The sequence below is a fragment of the Ipomoea triloba genome, chromosome 3 (genome assembly GCF_003576645.1).
Source record: "Ipomoea triloba cultivar NCNSP0323 chromosome 3, ASM357664v1".
NCBI classification, from domain to species: Eukaryota; Viridiplantae; Streptophyta; class Magnoliopsida; order Solanales; family Convolvulaceae; genus Ipomoea; species Ipomoea triloba.
Genome location: NC_044918.1, coordinates 7,099,423 through 7,118,458, shown reverse-complemented (window position 1 = coordinate 7,118,458; position 19,036 = coordinate 7,099,423). Strand labels below are relative to the sequence as shown.

The window sequence follows — 19,036 nt, the reverse complement described above, 5'->3', positions numbered from 1 at the left end:
TTCCCGGTTTTCAACATTATTATTATTGAAGTGCATTTTGTTGACCTTGTAAATATTGGTTTAGAAATTAAAATTCTTCTTGTTTCAAAAAAAAAAAAGAAATTAAAATTCTTCTTAGAAGGTTGTATTTTATTTTTGAGAATGAAAACAGGAAATTATATAATCCGCATATCAATACAATTAGTTGTTAAGAAATGTATTTCAAAAAAAAAAGTTGTTAAGAAATGTAAATATTATCATTATAACATTAAAGATATGGATATGGAATTTATCATTTTTGAAATAGTTCGTCTTGTTGGTTATAGATATCTTGACAAGGGTAGAGTGGACTATGGAGTTTTGTTTACTGGGAGATAGAGGGACGTTTCTAGATGTCTGGAGGCTGTTGTGGTGTCACTCAGAACCTTTGATGACAAAAGTGATTGCTTGTAGAGAAGTTTTGTCATGGATTAAGGAGAGCATTTTGGTCAATGTAATTGTGGAGCTAGACTGCTTGGGAGTCTTTGACGACATAGCACGCAAAATAAATAAATAAATAAATAAATAAAAAACATGCAAGGATGGGGACTGCAGCTACGTAGGGTTGGTGCTCAGTGACTGTCAGAGTCTGTACAAGGATATTACAATGCCTAAGTAATGTGGTCGTCCGTCATGTGAGGATGAATGTTAATTGGAGCGCACACGTTTTAGCTATAGCGTTATTTGTTCTTGGGATTATCCTCCTCTTCCGTGTATTGAAACTTTGGTTCTGCATTCTTAATATACAAGTTGTATTTTTACGTTTAAAAAAAGAAAAGATATTAGGAAATTTGAGTAGGAATCTCAATATCCTTCTCTTGCTCTCTCTTCTTTTTTTTTCTTTTTTTTTTAAAGAAAATACATCGATACCTAATTGCAATTACTACATATAACAATAAATTATATGGATGAGGGTTACAATACATCAATATAGTTATTTGCTAAAAGAGGGCCAATATCATCTCAATGGTATCAAAGACATAGTTCCCAAAGGCATGTGATTTTTTTTCTTTGACACGCTTATCATTTTATTAATTTTTCGGTTGAAAACAACCTAAGTCATGTTATATTTTTAGTTGACTTTAAAATATGGATTTTCTTCCTAAAAGTGTCAAGATTTATGACGCAAATTTAAAATATGATATATCTCAAATTTTGTCTCTTAGATTATCCTTATCCCAGCAAGTGAACCCCTTTCAAAATGATGTGGAAGGTAATGTGAATTTTTATTTTTATTTTTATTTTTCTTTTATTTTGTTAGCTTATGTGGCTTGCAAGATTGCTATAATAGCAAGTTTGCAATTGACTTTTATTTCTTTTTTTATTTTATTTTTTATTTGTTATTTTATTATTATATTTATAATATAAAAGGCAAGTGAGACTATTTTTGAAAGTAAGAGAGTATTGCATGGATGCAGAGAAAATAGTAGAGAATTTAAAAATGTGATGATGTGGAAGTAAGAGAGTATTGCAGGGATAATGATAATCTTAGAGATTTGGTAATAAAATAAACAAATGTGGTGAAAAATACAAATTGTATATCAAATATATATATAATATAATATATAAGGGTCAAATAGACCCTCCAACTATATATACCAAAGTGCAATTAGACAATCAAACTAAAAAATTTCAATTAGACAATTAAATTTGTAAAAATTGTGCATTAACCTATTTAACAGTGTTAATAAAAAAAATATTTTGAGAAAAATGATTACTTGAATAAAATCATTTTTCCTCTCTCACTATGTAGTGACTCTCCCATATGGGAGGTCACTGATGCGGTATTGACCCTTTGTGTTGTGCCTGAACAGATAAAAAAAAAAGTTTAAGTATGGTTTCTTTGTGTGTACCGTATTTGCTTCTAGTTCTTTGTCTGGCATCCCCATCGAATTATGGAGAGGAAGGTAATCTAACAAAAAAAGAGGAGGGATGAGAAATTACCTTGTTGGCCCTACTTTTAATAGCCAATAAATGAAATTGTTAACATACGACTAAATTGCGTAAAATCATCAAAGTCGATTACTAAATTAAGTACAAAAAATTACTTAAGAATAAATGGAGTAAACCCACTATATTCGAGAACTATATTGGGTATTAACTCAAATACAATTGAACCCTTTGAGTTATAAAAAAAAAAAAAAAAGATTCAATTAGCCCTTTAAACTTATAATAAAAGTGTTCCTAACCACTTTTATCATGTTACCATAAGGTAACCGGTTAAAAGCATCTAACTTCCCAAAGTTGATGTGTCATTGTTTCAATAATAATAATAATAATAATAATAATAATAATAATAGTAATGTTAAAATTTTAAAATTTACTTATTCTTCATTTCTTCACTTCGTGGATGTGCTAATTCTTTTTTTTTTTTCTTTTTTTTTGGTTAAATGTAAGATTATGGTTGCCATGGCAGGCGACAACCATTGTCGGTTACCATGGTATCACCTTTTTTCTTCTTCCAGTCTGGAAGAATACGGTGCACACGTCTCCTTCCAAATTTAAAAGAAGAAAAGGTCGTCGTACGCCTCCTTCTAGATTGTAGAAGGAGATGAGATTGCCGTGTCCTTCTAGAGCGTGGAAGGAGACGAAGCGACCATCTCCTTCTAGATTGTGGAAGGAGACGAAGCGATTGGCTATGCTTGGCAAACCTAGCTGAAAAGATAACTGAAACCTGAAAAGTTATAAGCTCGAAGCTGAAATCTAAAGAGTTGTTAAGCTAGCTGTTATGCTTAAAAGTGTTTGGTAAAATTAACTTTTTGATAAGCTTATAGATGTAAAAAGACTAAAAAGGACAACTTCATAAAAATTAAATAGTTTTAAATTTAAATATGTTTGTTTACATATTAAAATAGAAAATAATGAAACCAGTATATTTTAATAAAATATAAAGTAAGAACATATATTTGAAAATATATAAAGTAAAACAAAATGTTTATAATTCATAAAATTAGTTCATACAAAAATTATTATTCAAACACAAATGTCAAATTGAAATTACAACGAAAAATATTGAGTAGAAAATGCCAAAAGAGTTTTAATTGAGAGGGATAAAGAATGTCATTTATTTAAAATAATAAGGATAAAGATGGAAAAAAAATTATGAAGCTGCTAGCTTATTTTTTAAAAGATACCTAGGCTCTGTTTGGCAGAGCTTATTTAAGAACTTCTAGCTTATTTTAAGCTACTAATAAGCTATAAGCTCTGTTTGGTAATATTCCTAAAATAAGCTAGTAGCTTAAAATAAGAGTTTATTTTTGAACGCTACCTAAGGTAGCGTTTCAAAATAAGCTAGTAGCTTCCTAACTTTTTTTTTTCCATCTTTAACCTTATAATTTTAAAGAAATGACATCATTTACCCTTCCCAATTAAAACATTTTTTGGCTAAATCTTTTTGACTTTTTCTCTTTAATATGTTTGGTTGTAATTTCAATTTGACATTTGTGTTTGAACATTGATTTTTGTATGAACTAATCTTATGAATTATAAACATTTTGTTTTACTTTATATTTTTCAAATATATGTTCTTACTTTATATTTTATTAAAATATATTGATTTCACTATTTTATAGTATTTTAATATATAAACAAACCTATTTAAATTTAAAACTATTTAAATTGTATGAAGATGTCCTTTTTACTCTTTTTACATTTATCAGCTTATCAAAAAGCTAATTTTACCAAACACTTTTAAGCATAACAGTTAGCTTAACAACTCTTCAGATTGCAGCTTCAAGCTTATATCTTTTCAGTTTTCAGCTACTTTTCAGCTTTCAACTACATATTCAGCTAGGTTTGCCAAACATAGCTAAAAATACCTTTTTCAAAATAAGCTCTTATTTTAAGCTATTAGCTTATTTTGAAAACATTACCAAACAGAGTTTATAGAATATTAGTAGCTTAAAATAAGCTATAAGTTCATAAATAAGGTTTGTCATAGCTGCTATTATCTCCTAGATTGTGGTAGGAGATGAGACTGTTGTCTCCTTCTAGAACGTGGAAGGAGACGAAGCAACCATTTCCTTTTAAATTGTGGAAGGAGATGAAGCGATAGTCTCCTCTCATATTGTGAAATTATACCATAGTTGTTGTGAAGGAATTAACAGTTGTTTAGAGAAGAAGAATCTGAAAGAAAACAGATGCATTTGCTATGTCCAAATGCTATATTTTCACTTAAGGGTGTGTTTGGAAGCCCGGAAAATTATTTTTGTAAATCATTTTCCGGACTTTGGGTGTTTGGCAACCATTGGAAAACTCAGTCAACGGAAAATATTTTTCGTTGACTAGGGAAAACAAGGCCATTTTGGCGGAAAATGACTTTCGCCAAATTTGGGCGGAAGTCATTTTCCGCCACAAGGAAAATGGCGTTGTTCACTTGTTTGAGAGAGGGACGGCTCTTAGTCCGTCGGACTGATTTCCGGCGAAAACCAGTCCGCCGGCTCTGATTTCCGGCTGAAACCAAAGCAGATCTGCTCTGGTTTCTGTAGGAAACAAGAGCAAACCTCGCTCTGGTTTCCGGCGAAACTAGAGCAACGAAGATGCATGTTTTTTTTTTTAATTAATTAATTTATTTATTTATTTATTTTATTTATAATAAATATTATTAGTTTATATATTTTTATATTTTAAATAAAATAATAAAAATATATAGATATACATTTCTACTCATTTTCCGAAAAATAAACCAAACACATAAAAACAGTTTTCTAGAATTTTTTGCATTTTTAGTCCCACGACTATAGTGACACTTGTAAGATTGGTCCACACGACTTTCAAACTTTGCAATTTTGATCCATGACTATTTTTTTTTTTTTTTTTTGCAAAAATGGTACTTTCGGCGCTGGAAAACAAAAACCGGCGAATTTTCCGGCAATTTTTCGCCTGAAAAAAAAAATTGACATATTTTCCGTCAATTTTTCGCCGGAAAAAATTTCTCCTTTCAAGTAAGATTACAATTTACATTACTTTTTCGTTTTCAATTTTAATTTTACTTGAAAGGAGAATTTTTTTCCGGCGAGAAATTGACGAAAAATATGTCAATTTTTTTTCCCGGCGAAAAATTGCCGGAAAATTCGCCGGTTTTTTTTTCCGGTGCCGGAAGGACCATTTTTGCAACAAAAAAAAAACAATAGTCATGGATCAAAATTGCAAAGTTTGAAAGTCGTGGACCAATACTACAAGTGCCACTATAGTCGTGGGACTAAAAATGCAAAAAACTCCAGTTTTCTATAATGCAATCAAACATTGGAAATCAAACTATTTTTCGGAAAATGACTCATTTTTCAAAAGTTATTTTCCTGCTTTCCAAACACACCTTAAAAATAGAAAAATAACATGAAATGACATTTTTGCCTTTCATTTACTCGATGCTAATTGAGCAAACCACTGGTTGAACCACGATTAGTAACATTTTGAAACTCGAAAAACCATAATTGATAATATTTTGAAACTTGGGAACTACAGATGATCAAATTTAAAGTTTAGGACTATATGTGACAAAATAAACGTAATTGAAGGACTACTTGTGGTATTAACTCTATACCTTTCATACTGTTGCCTTAAAAAAAATTTAAAAAAAAAAATAATTTCTATTACTGAGGAGTCGGGGGTTGCTTTCGTGTATACGCCCATTCTGCGCAAGGTTGGCGATCATCTCTGCTCCGGGAAATGGCGAGCTCCCTACGGCGAGTAGCGACGCATTCGCGTCAGCTCTATCGAGTCCCTCTGACTCCTTTATCGAGGTCTTTCTCTGCATCTTCGGACTCACTCGTGGAGATCCAACGGGGGGAGATCGGTATGGTCTCCGGTATACCCCAAGAACATCTTCGTAGGAAGGTACGTAATGCCATCTCCTTTGCTTTATATGCTTATTTTTCTAATCGAATGTGACCTGAATCGAATATCTAGGAGTAATCAGGTTCCCGTGTTGCCTAAAGATTACATTTGTATCGTTTCATTTTAGGGCTTTTCTCCCGCGTATTTGCTTCAGCGGTTCGCTATTGGTTTCTTATCTGCGTATTAACTGGCATCTCATCTAAGTATCAGTGATATCACTACTTCATGTATTACTATTTTTTATTTTGTGTGAATTTTTACGAAACTGGACTGCTGAGATTTTCCCTGTAATTTCATTATTTCATAGAAAATCTTTTTCTCAGGCAATTATTGTATTATGAACTCTTCCTGCAGCCCAACATTTAAGTCTGGGCACAAAATAGGGTTCAATATGCTAAATAATGAGCAATTGTAAAGTTGTTTACTTTCCTGGCTGTTAATTGTCTATACTCTATTGTGTTGATATTCATGTTGTAAATTGCTTCTTTTTTCTTTTTTTCTTTTCTTTTCTTTTTAAAAAAAAAATAATAATTTCAGTTCCGGTGAAAACAGTGATGCCATTGTTCTTTTGAATACTATTGACTCTGTTACAATGTAGTATCTGTTCATACATACTTTCTTTGTTAGTTTGCATGGATATGGGACCTCATTTGCTTTTATTCATCAATGGTACTTATCAGGTTGTTATTTTCTCTCCTGCGCGAACTGCTAGTCAGCAAGGATCTGGAAAAGTTGGGAGATGGAAAATCAACTTTTTATCGACTCAGAAGTATGCTTCATTTTTGCTTCTTTACTGTGGAGTATTGGACTTCATGATAAAACCGTTTCTGTTCTTTTTAAAGTTGAAAACTGCACATCTAAACAGTTTATATTGGTAAGATACACATTGAAGGATAACGATTTTCTTGGTTACATATATGTAGATGGGAAAACCCATTGATGGGTTGGACGTCCACAGGGGATGCATATGCCAATGTTGGTGATGCTGCGCTGAGTTTTGACAGTGAAGATGCTGCAAAAGCATTTGCTGAAAGACATGGATGGGAGTATTCGGTACTGAATTTCATCACTATTTGTTTCTCTTTATTTATTCTTTATTTGCTTGTGTTTTAAAGCTCCTTACAGTAATTCAATTATGCATGCTTGCATCCAAATATGATGTATCTTAAAAATTGTTTTGACCTCATTAGGAATGAATGCTTTATGAAATGACCAGTCTTGACAAAACATTCAGTTAGGGATACATATCTATCTTTGAAAAATACATTTCTTGCAACCTCTAAGCTATAGTGCTAGAACCTATAACATTTGAAAAATCAATAATACCATGTTTATATATGCACAACCATTTGGTGCAGTGTAAATTTATGCCTTGCTATTTGAGACAGTAGGATTTGAATGCTTGTCAATTGGTGTTATGATTGAAACCGATAGCACTCTATATAAATGAACAAGACTACTGGAGTCATTACACTTGTTTAGTTCATTGGTGTGTGAGTAAATGTGTATTATATCATCAATGTGTAGTAATTATATTAATTAACCTATTTTTATATCTGCAGGTCAAGAAACACCAAACACCATTGTTAAAGGTTTGAAGGCTTCTCATTCCCCTATGCACTTTTCAGTAAATTGACACATTATTATCAACAATTCTTTTTGTGAATCTGTTTGCAGATTAAGGCCTATGCTGACAATTTCAAGTGGAGAGGCCCTCCCAAGATGGAGGGATGAGTTGGAATTCTCTCTCAGGCTATCAATAGTGTCTCTTTCATCTTGCTTAACTTTTAAAGTTTGGGTATCTTCAGGAATGAGCCCAAGCCAAGTTTCTTGAAATTAATAAAGCTAACTTTACCGAACCTTTGTATGGGAAATTAATTTTTTATTCAATAAGAAATTCTGCATTTGTAATAGAGTCAGCGGTACTTAAAAAAATTCTGCATTTAGACATGTCTCAATTCTCAACCATATGTTATAGGCTGCAAAAGGACAACATCCAGTGTATGAAATGGATTCTATGATACTAATACTCGTGTTCTCTCCACATTCTTATAAAAGCATTGCTAGCAGCAAAAGTCAGATATGGTTCTTACCACATTCTTATAAAAAGCATTGCTAGCAGCAAAAGTCAGATATGGTTCTTACGTGAAAGCATTGTCAAGGCGAATACCACTCCTATCAGGTAGCAGCTTCTTCATGTAATATTTTGATCTACGCGAGAGGTTGATCTTCTTCCTTCTTTCCTCTGGTATATTGTCAATGGAGCATTCTGAGAACCCACGCCTTATAAACCTGTTAAGCATAGCGAATTGTCAACAAGAATACCATTTCTGAATATAATGTAGGAAACCCATACCAGTCAGCTGTGCGAGTAGTGAGGAGGAAGAGCATTTCCAGTCCAAGAGAACATGCTTTCTTCTCAACGTAATCTGTAAATATAGCAGTTAGCTGTCAATCTTTCTGTGACAAGAACTCATGCTAACATTGCTTTGGAACATTGGTCACTACAACACAGGATAACAGCAAAGAGCCAAAGATCCTAGGAGTTTATTTTGTTATTTTTAATTTTTCAAAATCTGTTTCTAGTAATTGAAACTGCAAATCTGCAATGAGTTATTGGATAAATAAATACTTTCTGAGCCATGGTTTCTGTGCAAATGAAGTCCGAAGGGTAGAATGGTTTTGCCATTAGAGTTTTGTTGTCATACCAAGTAATTTATCTCCCTTTCCTTGGCCACGGCAATCTGGAGAAACAGCAATAGCAGCAACCTCTCCACATTTCTCTTTGTAGTGTGGAATGAGAGCGGTGCATGCTATAATTTGACCCTCCCTCTCCACAACAATGAATGAATCCAACATGTCGAGTAGCTAGAATAAAATAACACACAATAAGAATGGGGATAACTTATGGATGACGAGGGAACCGCAACGACTACTACCCAAGGATGTGCATTGGGTAAATGTTGCTAACTACTACCCAAGGATGTGCATTGGGTAAATGCTGCCTTGTGACCCTACCCAGCAAAGGATTCCAAGTGGGAGCGACCTATTATCTTTCTTAGTTTGAACAGGTCAATTATGGATTAAGAGTCGGAATTGATAAATAAGAAAGCACAAGGACCAAATTATACCTCTTCCTCTGTCCTCCTTATCAAAGTCCCAGACTCTTCTAGAGGCTGCAATAACTGTTTTATTCCAGGAATATCATCTGCTCTTGCCATTCTTGTTCCTTCATAAAGGTCACTGATACATATTCATTGCAAAAATTAGAGGTAGGAAACATACTAACAACAGAAAAACATTCCCTACCCTACTGTAACAATATAATCAAGTTCCCTACTCATCAATCTAGCTATAATATAATACTCCGAAGTTAATATCCCACTTCACCATGAGTACAAGTAACAAAATCTGAAGAAAAGAGATTATTCCAGATTAATCTCCCGTAGTCCCATTAGCTGATAATATTAGAATAGTGATATAGAAGTGCTAGGTTAGGTTATTAGGTATACAGGCATTGATGAAGGCATACTAAAACAAATCAAAATTTTTGGCCATCTAAGTATGTTAAGAACACAAACTGAGATGGCCAATACTTAGATGGCCAAGGAATTGACTAGTCATCCACAAGTGAGATCCAGAAGACTTAGATGACAAAACTTTGAATATATGACTATATGAGACTTAAATAACATAACATTGGCAAATGAAAGCTAAGTGGGCATCTGTTATTCAAGCAAGCTCATACATAGAGTTTCCAGATCTGGAAAAAGAAAAACAAAAAAAACCCCATTTGACAAATGAAATTTCAGCATATGACTCATATACTGATTCCATATATCCATACCTAGCCACCATTGTACCAACTCCATCTCTTTGAAACAATTCCTTAAGTAAAACTCCACCAATAGTGCCATCCAACAGATGAACTCTTTGAACCCCACCCTGAGGGGAAAAATTAGTAACATGATTACACAGGGTTTACACTAAACTATCAATACACTCAAGCTGCACAGGCCATATGGATGTAGTTTGCATCTAAAACTTTTGACTAGTTTTTGGCATTTGGGGTCAAGTTTGTGATGTAATAGTTAATGCATTTGGCTTTTAGAATAAATCAAACTTCTCTGATCAACATTTAATATATGTTAGGATTCAATGTGTATATTTCAAGAGAGTTCAAACTCATAGGGTTCAAAAAAATTTCTTTTTAAAAGGAGTAATAGAGTATAAGATCATATTATTTATTTGTCTTGTTGAGGGAGAGGTGGTTTGGCATGGGGAAATGGGAGAGGAAGTGACTTACTCTGCAAACAAAAGCTGCAGCTGCTAATTCTGAAAGGTAGCCATATAATCGGCTTAGCCTCTCTTGTCCTCCAATAGCGAAACCTTGTTCACTAGACCAAAGTCCATTCCCATTGTCAAAACCAACACCGTTCTGAAATGTGGCATTATATCTATGGCTTAAACCATTCCCATTTTCAGAATGAACAGACCCATTTGAACCTTTATAGCCTGATTGAGCAAGTTCATCCTGACCAACAGCTTTCACATAATTAGCTGCTGTTTCACTTTGCTCAGCTCTTTTACGGACCAGTAAGTCTGCATCCTGAAGAGTTAAGAAACGAATAAGACGCCCAGATTGATCCAGAATAGGACCATCTATAATGCAAATTAGTTTCTCTGCACCAAGGGCCAAAGCACAAGCTGTAGCAACTTCATATGTGCTGCAACATATGTAGCACATATATATATCAGTCCACTAGAACCAACAGCAACTATCCAAAAGGGAAAAAATATACATTATAGTTGCTGAGATATCAAATATAGCATACTTGCAATTTAATACTTGTCCAGAGCTAGAATAACCAAGATTGCTTATTAACACAATGCAGTCCCGATCAAGCCTTGTACGAATTCGAGATACATCTATCTTCTTCACTTCACCAGTTGATCCATAATCAACTCCCTCCACAACTCCTCTTCTCTATGAAAGAGTATAGTAAAAGATATATGTTAGCCTGTATGATTAAATGGTACCTAACATACTGAAAGAAATAAAAATAAAAATAAACTTGAGAAATGATTAATTTGCAGTTGACAGTATAAAATTAAAAAGGGATATAGAAAAGTAGGCCGAAACACATGTGCTGAACATGAAACACCCACCTTAGCAGCTAGATAATTACCACTGGCAACACTGACACCATCATGCCAACGGTTATTGTCTCCATGCCTGCGGACACCACTCAAAGAAGGTCCAGGTGACAACTTTGCCTCTAACATAATACGAATTCTTCCAGCTGCACTCATTGCAGCCTCAAGAGAATAAGAGTCTGTCACTCTGTAGCGACCTACATACTTGGGCTCACTACCTGCCAGAAGAAATACGGAGTAATAAGTTCATTGTCTCATTAGAATACCATTTAAATTGCTACTAGTTAATAAACTGTGCTGCGTTCACTGATTCGAAGTCCCTTCATGGCTTTGTGCATCATCTCCTTAAAGTCTTACAAAAGATTAGAAGGGCTATTTTCAGTGGAAAAAGAATAAAGCTAGACTTCCCCACAATAACACATCCAATTGCCACTGCCACTCCAAGGAGAAATCATGCAGGCACTGAGACACACACTAGATGGCCTTGCAGATAACATCAGTGTCATGGAAAATACGTAGTACTAATTCATATGAGCATACAAAAAGATTTCAACCAAAAAAAAAAAAAAAAACTTCTTAGCTACCAGATCAGGATACCATTGAAGAAACAATGTAAGTGGCTATACTTTAGATATATGCAAGCCAAAACATAGAAAGAGAAGAAATATGCAGCATTTAAAACTCACCCTGCTCAGCCAAAAGCCTGTCAATCTGCACATGAGTCCCCGGCACAAGAACAAACTTGATTCCCAGACCATGAAGGAGAGAGATATCCTGTGTAAAACATTCACTCAAAGTGGGCAAGCACTAGTGAAAATCCAATGTAAAACTAAAGAAGGTTCAACCTAATAACAAAACAATTCCTGCAGAAAAAAAAAAAAAAAAAAAAAAAAAAAAAACTCCAAGGAGAAATCATGCAGGCACTGAGACACACACTAGATGGCCTTGCAGATAACATCAGTGTCATGGAAAATACGTAGTACTAATTCATATGAGCATACAAAAAGATTTCAACCAAAAAAAAAAAAAAAAACTTCTTAGCTACCAGATCAGGATACCATTGAAGAAACAATGTAAGTGGCTATACTTTAGATATATGCAAGCCAAAACATAGAAAGAGAAGAAATATGCAGCATTTAAAACTCACCCTGCTCAGCCAAAAGCCTGTCAATCTGCACATGAGTCCCCGGCACAAGAACAAACTTGATTCCCAGACCATGAAGGAGAGAGATATCCTGTGTAAAACATTCACTCAAAGTGGGCAAGCACTAGTGAAAATCCAATGTAAAACTAAAGAAGGTTCAACCTAATAACAAAACAATTCCTGCAGAAAAAAAAAAAAAAAAAAAAAAAAAAAAANACAACTCCTCTTCTCTATGAAAGAGTATAGTAAAAGATATATGTTAGCCTGTATGATTAAATGGTACCTAACATACTGAAAGAAATAAAAATAAAAATAAACTTGAGAAATGATTAATTTGCAGTTGACAGTATAAAATTAAAAAGGGATATAGAAAAGTAGGCCGAAACACATGTGCTGAACATGAAACACCCACCTTAGCAGCTAGATAATTACCACTGGCAACACTGACACCATCATGCCAACGGTTATTGTCTCCATGCCTGCGGACACCACTCAAAGAAGGTCCAGGTGACAACTTTGCCTCTAACATAATACGAATTCTTCCAGCTGCACTCATTGCAGCCTCAAGAGAATAAGAGTCTGTCACTCTGTAGCGACCTACATACTTGGGCTCACTACCTGCCAGAAGAAATACGGAGTAATAAGTTCATTGTCTCATTAGAATACCATTTAAATTGCTACTAGTTAATAAACTGTGCTGCGTTCACTGATTCGAAGTCCCTTCATGGCTTTGTGCATCATCTCCTTAAAGTCTTACAAAAGATTAGAAGGGCTATTTTCAGTGGAAAAAGAATAAAGCTAGACTTCCCCACAATAACACATCCAATTGCCACTGCCACTCCAAGGAGAAATCATGCAGGCACTGAGACACACACTAGATGGCCTTGCAGATAACATCAGTGTCATGGAAAATACGTAGTACTAATTCATATGAGCATACAAAAAGATTTCAACCAAAAAAAAAAAAAAACTTCTTAGCTACCAGATCAGGATACCATTGAAGAAACAATGTAAGTGGCTATACTTTAGATATATGCAAGCCAAAACATAGAAAGAGAGAAATATGCAGCATTTAAAACTCACCCTGCTCAGCCAAAAGCCTGTCAATCTGCACATGAGTCCCGGCACAAGAACAAACTTGATTCCCAGACCATGAAGGAGAGAGATATCCTGTGTAAAACATTCACTCAAAGTGGGCAAGCACTAGTGAAAATCCAATGTAAAACTAAAGAAGGTTCAACCTAATAACAAAACAATTCCTGCAGAAAAAAAAAAAAAAAAAAAAAAGCAAAAAGAGAAGTAGGAACAGGTGGAAAGTGCAATCAAAATTTATTCAACTTGCATCTACTCTAACTAAACCTTCGGTTGCCCGTTGGAATCAATCAATTATGTGAAGAACGTAGAGTAAGTCTTAAAATGCAAAAAGAACATTGAAGACTTGCCATAAGAAGCGGATCCAAATGAGGGCTATCAACGATTTCAGCAGAGATTAGCACAACAAATGTACTGCCTCTGTGTGCAAGAAAATACGGCCAAGCCTCCCTGAAAAATCTAACGAATAGCTCATCCTTTACGGCGCTGCTGGCGTCAATCCCGGCGCCTTCCGTCTCCCCATAAACCTTGCAACGAGACAACAATCTCATGGCCCGATCACAACTGAAAGACGAAAGACTTACGGAATGAACACCAACCGATCGCTCACCGAAATGAAAGCTGTTTCGAGCTCCAGCAGTAGAGGAGAAACTCCTCCGTGGCCGCTGGCTTTGAATAGAAATGCATGGTCTAGAAAGCGCAGACGGCATGGACATTAGGGTTCGCAGAAAGCACAGCAAAATCAATGTGCTGTCCAGTATTGGCTTGGCGGCAACGGTAGAAGAAGGTAAAACAGGTGGTTGAAGTTCAGAGGAGAGGGATTTAGTCATTTAGATTTGAATGGACCCCACCTTCGTCGCGCGAGATTTCTACCGTCTGTCATTTGGCCGGCGGTGAATCTTATTTACAGATACAAAATAGCAGCTCTCCAGTACTCAATCCTTATTTTCCTAATTCAAGCTTAAACATAAATTATGGAAGACAAAAAAGCAGTATCGATGATTTCGGCGGATCCCGCTGCGCCGCCGCGTACGGCTGAGCTTCTTTCATAAATTGTTAACCTTCATCGCATCTCTCCGACGACGAGCAACTCAAATTGTTACAAATTCCATTGCCATTGCAGCATCCAAGTTTCAAGGAGCCATTTCATGCACATCTTCATTTCTCATCTTCATCCTGCACCATAACGATGCAGCGATTCATGGCGTTTCAACGATGACAAGAGAGTAGCAATGAGTCTATTTGAAGGACTTTGGGCAAAAAGTTTCCATGTTTCCATGGCATATCACGCATATTTATAATTTATGAAGCTAATAGTTGATATAATCGTCGCCACAGTTACAATCTACTACGTTAATGATACTATCCTAGTTAGATTTCAGTCAAAGACAGTTGTACATTATACAACATTGTTGGCATAGAAATGCAGAAGGCTCCAACATTGTTTACAACAAATCTGATGGCAATACGAATTCGACATTAATTGCTTAAGACCAATGGTACCACCTTCGCTGCCTATCAGGTGTAGTAGCTTTTTTGGGTGCCAAAGTAATCCTGTCTGCATGGGCAACAGCCCATCTGCTGAAATCTGGGGAAGCAACCAGCTCTTCCATGGCCCTCTTTGTGGTCTGTTGTGTGAGTTTTTCCAAATCCTCCTTTGAGATTTTTCTTCGTTCTGGAGTTTTGTGGTATGAAGAGTAGAATGTATCTGAATCTGACAAAGGTTTTGGTGACCCGCTGGTTGAACCTGTTGGAATGGTAACATTTAAGAGCAATCAATTTGGGTCCAGCAAGTAATTTCAAGTTAGTAGAATTCGGAAACATATAGCCAGTAAAGAGCAGCATGAGTACTAACAAATAAAATTTATATCTCATTTAATTACACGAGAGGAAACAGTGTGGCAACGCGGAACAACAAAGCCCAGAAAAAGAAACGAGCACAATAGAAAGCCAAATTCACAGGTACTGGAAGAACATTGAGATGGAGAAGGAAACAATTAAAAGAAATGGAAGTTCAGCAAAGTTGAGTGCTATACTAATCCAGCCAGCAATGTATTCACAACCTATCTCATAAAGTAAAAAATAAGAAAAAGAAAGATCCAAATGCTTGCAAATATTCAAGCTTTGAAACATGCTTGTAAAAATGAAAATTATCCATGATATGAATACACAATCTTACTGGTGGAACAAAATCAGTAAGGTTCAAGTTATAGCTTGGTTAAGGAAAAACAGAATGAATAATGTACAGTGGAGGGAACTTTAGTCTGCGTATCCAATTAGTTTTTAACATACAGCATTGAGTATTCACACAAAAATAAAAGCAAGCAAACCTTGGTAAGTACCATTGCTTGGAGGTCTAGGATATGACTCCTTGTATGTTGGTGTAAACAGATCCAATAATATTTCACAGATGTTCCCAATCATTCTTGATGATTTCCTAGATGTGTTACACAAGAAGTTACGGGATAGCGTAAGAAACTAGAAATTAATGGAGAAAAATACCACAGGGGAGTGCCAGTATCCCATTCCCCAGATAAAATCCAGAGACAATGAGGCACACACATAGAATGAAAGATAAGTTTGCTCAAGAAAAGCAAGCAACTCACTTGTATATCAAGCGTATAAATTTGAGATGAAAGAGTCTTCTCAATATTGATGAGACCAAAATTCCACATACCAATGCCTCTGCAGCCAATAAAATGTCTACGGTACTCTGAAGAATTAGAAAAAAAATTACTTTTTCAGTGTACATTTAAAAACTTCAACTCTTAAGGTGATTAGAAGTAAGAATGTGCCTGCAGGATAACATTAAAAATAACAAAAAACCTGAAGAATCATAGTTGAGGCAACAATTCGTATTGCCCAAGCAATAAAATGAGATACGCCTATATCAATTGATCCATCATCTGTGAGTACAAGTTTGCGAACCACCCAAAATCCCAACCAAGCTCCAGCAATTACAAGGAAAAGGAGCAAAAAAATTGCCAGCTGCGAAACATGATTGTACCATCAGGGGTCAATGAGGTCACATCACTGAATGGAAGAAACACAGCCCATGGCATAATGTTTCTTTCACTCCTGTAAAAACATTGGGTGAGTGAGTACAACTAATAATTAGAAACTTACATACAGGGTTGTACATGTCTTCACCAATACCAATCTCTGTAAGTATCATGCGCAACACTGTTGGCACATAGCGAAGTAAGAAAGACCCCAAACCAACCTGAATAGAAATTAAAGCAGATTGCTTAATTATTTAGAAAAACAACATTTTGCATGACAATGGAAAAGTCTGACAAAAAGATAGATACCCACAAGGGATGAGTAAATGAATATTGCTAGTGAGTTCTTTCTACCAGTTGGAAGAAGTTTCATCCCCTGCCATTACATTTGACAAAATGTCAGTTCAAAGTTTAAAACAAGTTTAGCATCAAGGGGGAAAAGAAAATTTGTCAGTCGTCAATACTGTTTATTTGCATCAAAAAGCATATTAACATGAAGTTAAAAACTTCAATTCTTCAAGTATAATTTTTAAATTGAAATAAATCAGCTTCTTTGCAGACATATCAATGACAATTGTATGAGCATCAACATAATGCCTATATTTTTGTAGTTGAATTTCACCTGGAATAGGACCATTAATATCACAAGGAAAATCCCAACAACCATAGCACCACTGTAGTAGAATACTAGAGACTTGCTAAGAGAGGATGCCACCGCCATCAACAGTATCCCAAGTACCAAAAAAACAATCCGGTACAAGTAAAATTCTGTAATAGAGATCTTGAGATTATACAACAAGTTAAAATGTGAAACCAAAGGGAAATTAATTTCATGATTACAGAACTAACCTTCATGTAGGGACACCTGAAGGGTTTGTTTAGAAGAGCCCAAAATCCGGAAATCCAAAAACTTGTGATCAAAAGGTGACATTGATCTAATCAATGACCCCTTTGTTATTCTTGTCCATTGGCTTTGGGGGCACATCCCTATACCACGGGATTGGTTCCTGCAATGTATCAAGTTCCAGTTCATTTCTGTCTACTAATTACTCCAAAAAAAAATCCTTATTATATGTAATCAACATGCTGCCACTGATGGCTTTGGCCCAATAGTTGAGCTTGAGGCCCCCCTAGAATGAGGTCGGGGTCAATCCCCACCTGGAGCAATCCCATGTGAGGTGTCTAAGTACCATTATTTGCAGGAAACTTGGTCCCTGTTATTTAGAGGTTGATATAGTTATTTGTTATTTTTAAAGATCTTCACTGTTGAGTATGTAATTTGGGTGTATACATTGGTCTTTCAATGTTGTAATCATCATACTGAGAAAACTAACTGACACACTATATGCAAGAGCAGAGGATTCAATTGTTCTGATATGCCTCACCTATGGAAACAGACCTCAACATTAGGCAGACGGCCACCTGTAGTTACATGTGAAATGTTGACTATCACTGAATTGGCATATTTGTTAAGATTTTTAAGCCTGGGCAAGCCACGAATTTGAACTCTTTCACAGAGTACTTTAGCTCCAGGCCTAGAACCTGGAGAATTTTCCACTGGTAAAGCAGGAGAAAGCTCCAAACTGGTAAGCTGAGATACAGCTGCAGGAAACAGGAAAGCATAAATATATGTGAGACAGAAAGTGGCAGAGATCAGATATGTTCCATGATATGAATTTTATATAATATTACTCATTCCACAATGCTAATACGCAGCTCGTGTTACCTTTATGAAGCAACTATAATCTAGAAAGCAGCATTTCTTAACTTCGAAGGCAGAAAAAAAAACTGAAAGCAAAATGAAAAATTTTCAAACCCTAGAAATGCAGAGGGCGTTCTTACCTAAGGAAAGTTCGTCGCCGGAAACGAGATAGCGTGAAGTGAAGAGCGATAATACAAAAATGAGCGCCGGAAACGGTAGAGAACGTCCAGTAGCATGGCCAGTTGCCATTGTTCCTGCAATCCGAGTCGGGAAGTAGCGATGGAACCTATCGAGTATACGGACAGTTTGAATGTTCTTCTTTATCTTTTTCCCGAATTCAAAGTTTTGGATTGGGCTTTTAAGCGGGCAGCCCAATTTATTTTCCCTCAGCTTTTTCATTAATTCTTACCCGAAAGACTCGAAATATTAAGATTTGTTATACCATTCCACCTTACTACAAGGTATACCTTACTATATATTTTTAGTATTATAATTGTGAGCTTCTAAAATATAAATTGTGTTTCTAAGTTAAAATATATAAATTGTGTATGTAAATATTATGTACTCGTAATATATAAATTATGAATTTGTAAAAGGTAAATTGTGAACTTTTACATTGTGTATTCGCAGTATACGAATTGTAAATTTTTAAAAGGTAAATTGTGAACATTCAAATCTCGAGTCCATCTTGTAATGTAGACCCCGGTCCACAAAATAAATTGCCAAAGATTTATTACCATACACTAAAATCAATCATTATTTCATAGATTATGAACTATATATATATATGTGTGTGTGTGTGTGGATCAGGAAATAAAAACATTTTAAATGTACTAAATGTATATTATTTGTGTATTGAATATACATTATTTGATAGTATACAAAATAATGCATTTTTAATACTCAAATAATGTGCATTTAATATATTAAAAATGTATTTTTTATTCAGAGTTAATTCCAAAAATGGTCATTCGACTATTGACTTTTACCAATTTTTGTTATCGACTTTTAATTTGACCAAAGTTGATCCCTTAACTATTGATTTTGTACCAATTTTGATCCTTCTGTTAAATCTAGGTTAAATAG

The 19,036-nt window shown here is 35.0% G+C and overlaps 3 protein-coding genes across 5 annotated transcripts; 1 reads left to right on the top strand and 2 right to left on the bottom strand.

The window, feature by feature from the left end:
- Positions 1-5,609: 5,609 nt before the first annotated feature.
- LOC116011960 (NADH dehydrogenase [ubiquinone] iron-sulfur protein 4, mitochondrial-like) lies at positions 5,610-7,803 on the top strand. The gene is made up of 5 exons (XM_031251405.1): positions 5,610-5,853; positions 6,534-6,622; positions 6,777-6,906; positions 7,416-7,445; positions 7,531-7,803. Exons 1-5 carry the CDS (start codon positions 5,686-5,688, stop codon positions 7,585-7,587), a joined length of 474 nt encoding a protein of 157 aa, XP_031107265.1. The 5' UTR covers positions 5,610-5,685; the 3' UTR covers positions 7,588-7,803.
- Positions 7,796-14,338, bottom strand: LOC116011958 (probable amino-acid acetyltransferase NAGS1, chloroplastic). Of its 2 annotated transcripts, XM_031251402.1 has the most exons (11): positions 13,857-13,972; positions 13,597-13,773; positions 12,158-12,245; positions 11,023-11,228; positions 10,689-10,840; positions 10,160-10,580; positions 9,701-9,798; positions 8,985-9,096; positions 8,562-8,721; positions 8,210-8,282; positions 7,796-8,145 (listed from the first exon to the last, which is right to left on the bottom strand). In XM_031251402.1, the coding sequence occupies exons 2-11, from the start codon at positions 13,597-13,599 to the stop codon at positions 7,995-7,997; spliced, it is 1,464 nt and encodes a 487-aa protein (XP_031107262.1). In that variant the 5' UTR covers positions 13,600-13,773; positions 13,857-13,972; the 3' UTR covers positions 7,796-7,994. The 2 variants fall into 2 exon arrangements, with proteins under 2 accessions (XP_031107262.1, XP_031107261.1); XM_031251401.1 differs by having other exon boundaries at positions 13,597-14,338.
- A 159-nt stretch (positions 14,339-14,497) lies between these two features.
- LOC116011959 lies at positions 14,498-18,257 on the bottom strand. Of its 2 annotated transcripts, none has more exons than XM_031251403.1 (10): positions 18,091-18,257; positions 17,634-17,850; positions 17,098-17,255; positions 16,871-17,016; positions 16,562-16,624; positions 16,377-16,469; positions 16,073-16,234; positions 15,853-15,959; positions 15,577-15,683; positions 14,498-14,993 (listed from the first exon to the last, which is right to left on the bottom strand). In XM_031251403.1, the coding sequence occupies exons 1-10, from the start codon at positions 18,197-18,199 to the stop codon at positions 14,734-14,736; spliced, it is 1,422 nt and encodes a 473-aa protein (XP_031107263.1). In that variant the 5' UTR covers positions 18,200-18,257; the 3' UTR covers positions 14,498-14,733. The 2 variants fall into 2 exon arrangements, with proteins under 2 accessions (XP_031107263.1, XP_031107264.1); XM_031251404.1 differs by having other exon boundaries at positions 15,589-15,683.
- Between the last annotated feature and the right edge of the window lie 779 nt (positions 18,258-19,036).

What these genes read in the sequence shown, in the direction of transcription:
- LOC116011958 (XM_031251401.1), bottom strand. Translation starts at nt 14,076, where the DNA reads ATGACTAAATCCCTCTCCTCTGAACTTCAACCACCTGTTTTACCTTCT. An exon ending in GTTGGTACAATGGTGGCTAG is followed by an intron (nt 9,097 to 9,700) that starts GTATGGATATAT and finishes AATATGTATCAG; the next exon opens with TGACCTTTATGAAGGAACAA. An exon ending in TAAGGAGGACAGAGGAAGAG is followed by an intron (nt 8,722 to 8,984) that starts GTATAATTTGGT and finishes ATTTTATTCTAG; the next exon opens with CTACTCGACATGTTGGATTC.
- LOC116011959 (XM_031251403.1), bottom strand. Translation starts at nt 18,199, where the DNA reads ATGGCAACTGGCCATGCTACTGGACGTTCTCTACCGTTTCCGGCGCTC. An exon ending in CGGCGACGAACTTTCCTTAG is followed by an intron (nt 17,851 to 18,090) that starts GTAAGAACGCCC and finishes TGTTTCCTGCAG; the next exon opens with CTGTATCTCAGCTTACCAGT. An exon ending in TATTCATTTACTCATCCCTT is followed by an intron (nt 16,470 to 16,561) that starts GTGGGTATCTAT and finishes ATTTCTATTCAG; the next exon opens with GTTGGTTTGGGGTCTTTCTT.
- LOC116011960 (XM_031251405.1), top strand. Translation starts at nt 5,686, where the DNA reads ATGGCGAGCTCCCTACGGCGAGTAGCGACGCATTCGCGTCAGCTCTAT. An exon ending in AAGAACATCTTCGTAGGAAG is followed by an intron (nt 5,854 to 6,533) that starts GTACGTAATGCC and finishes GGTACTTATCAG; the next exon opens with GTTGTTATTTTCTCTCCTGC. An exon ending in AACTTTTTATCGACTCAGAA is followed by an intron (nt 6,623 to 6,776) that starts GTATGCTTCATT and finishes ACATATATGTAG; the next exon opens with ATGGGAAAACCCATTGATGG.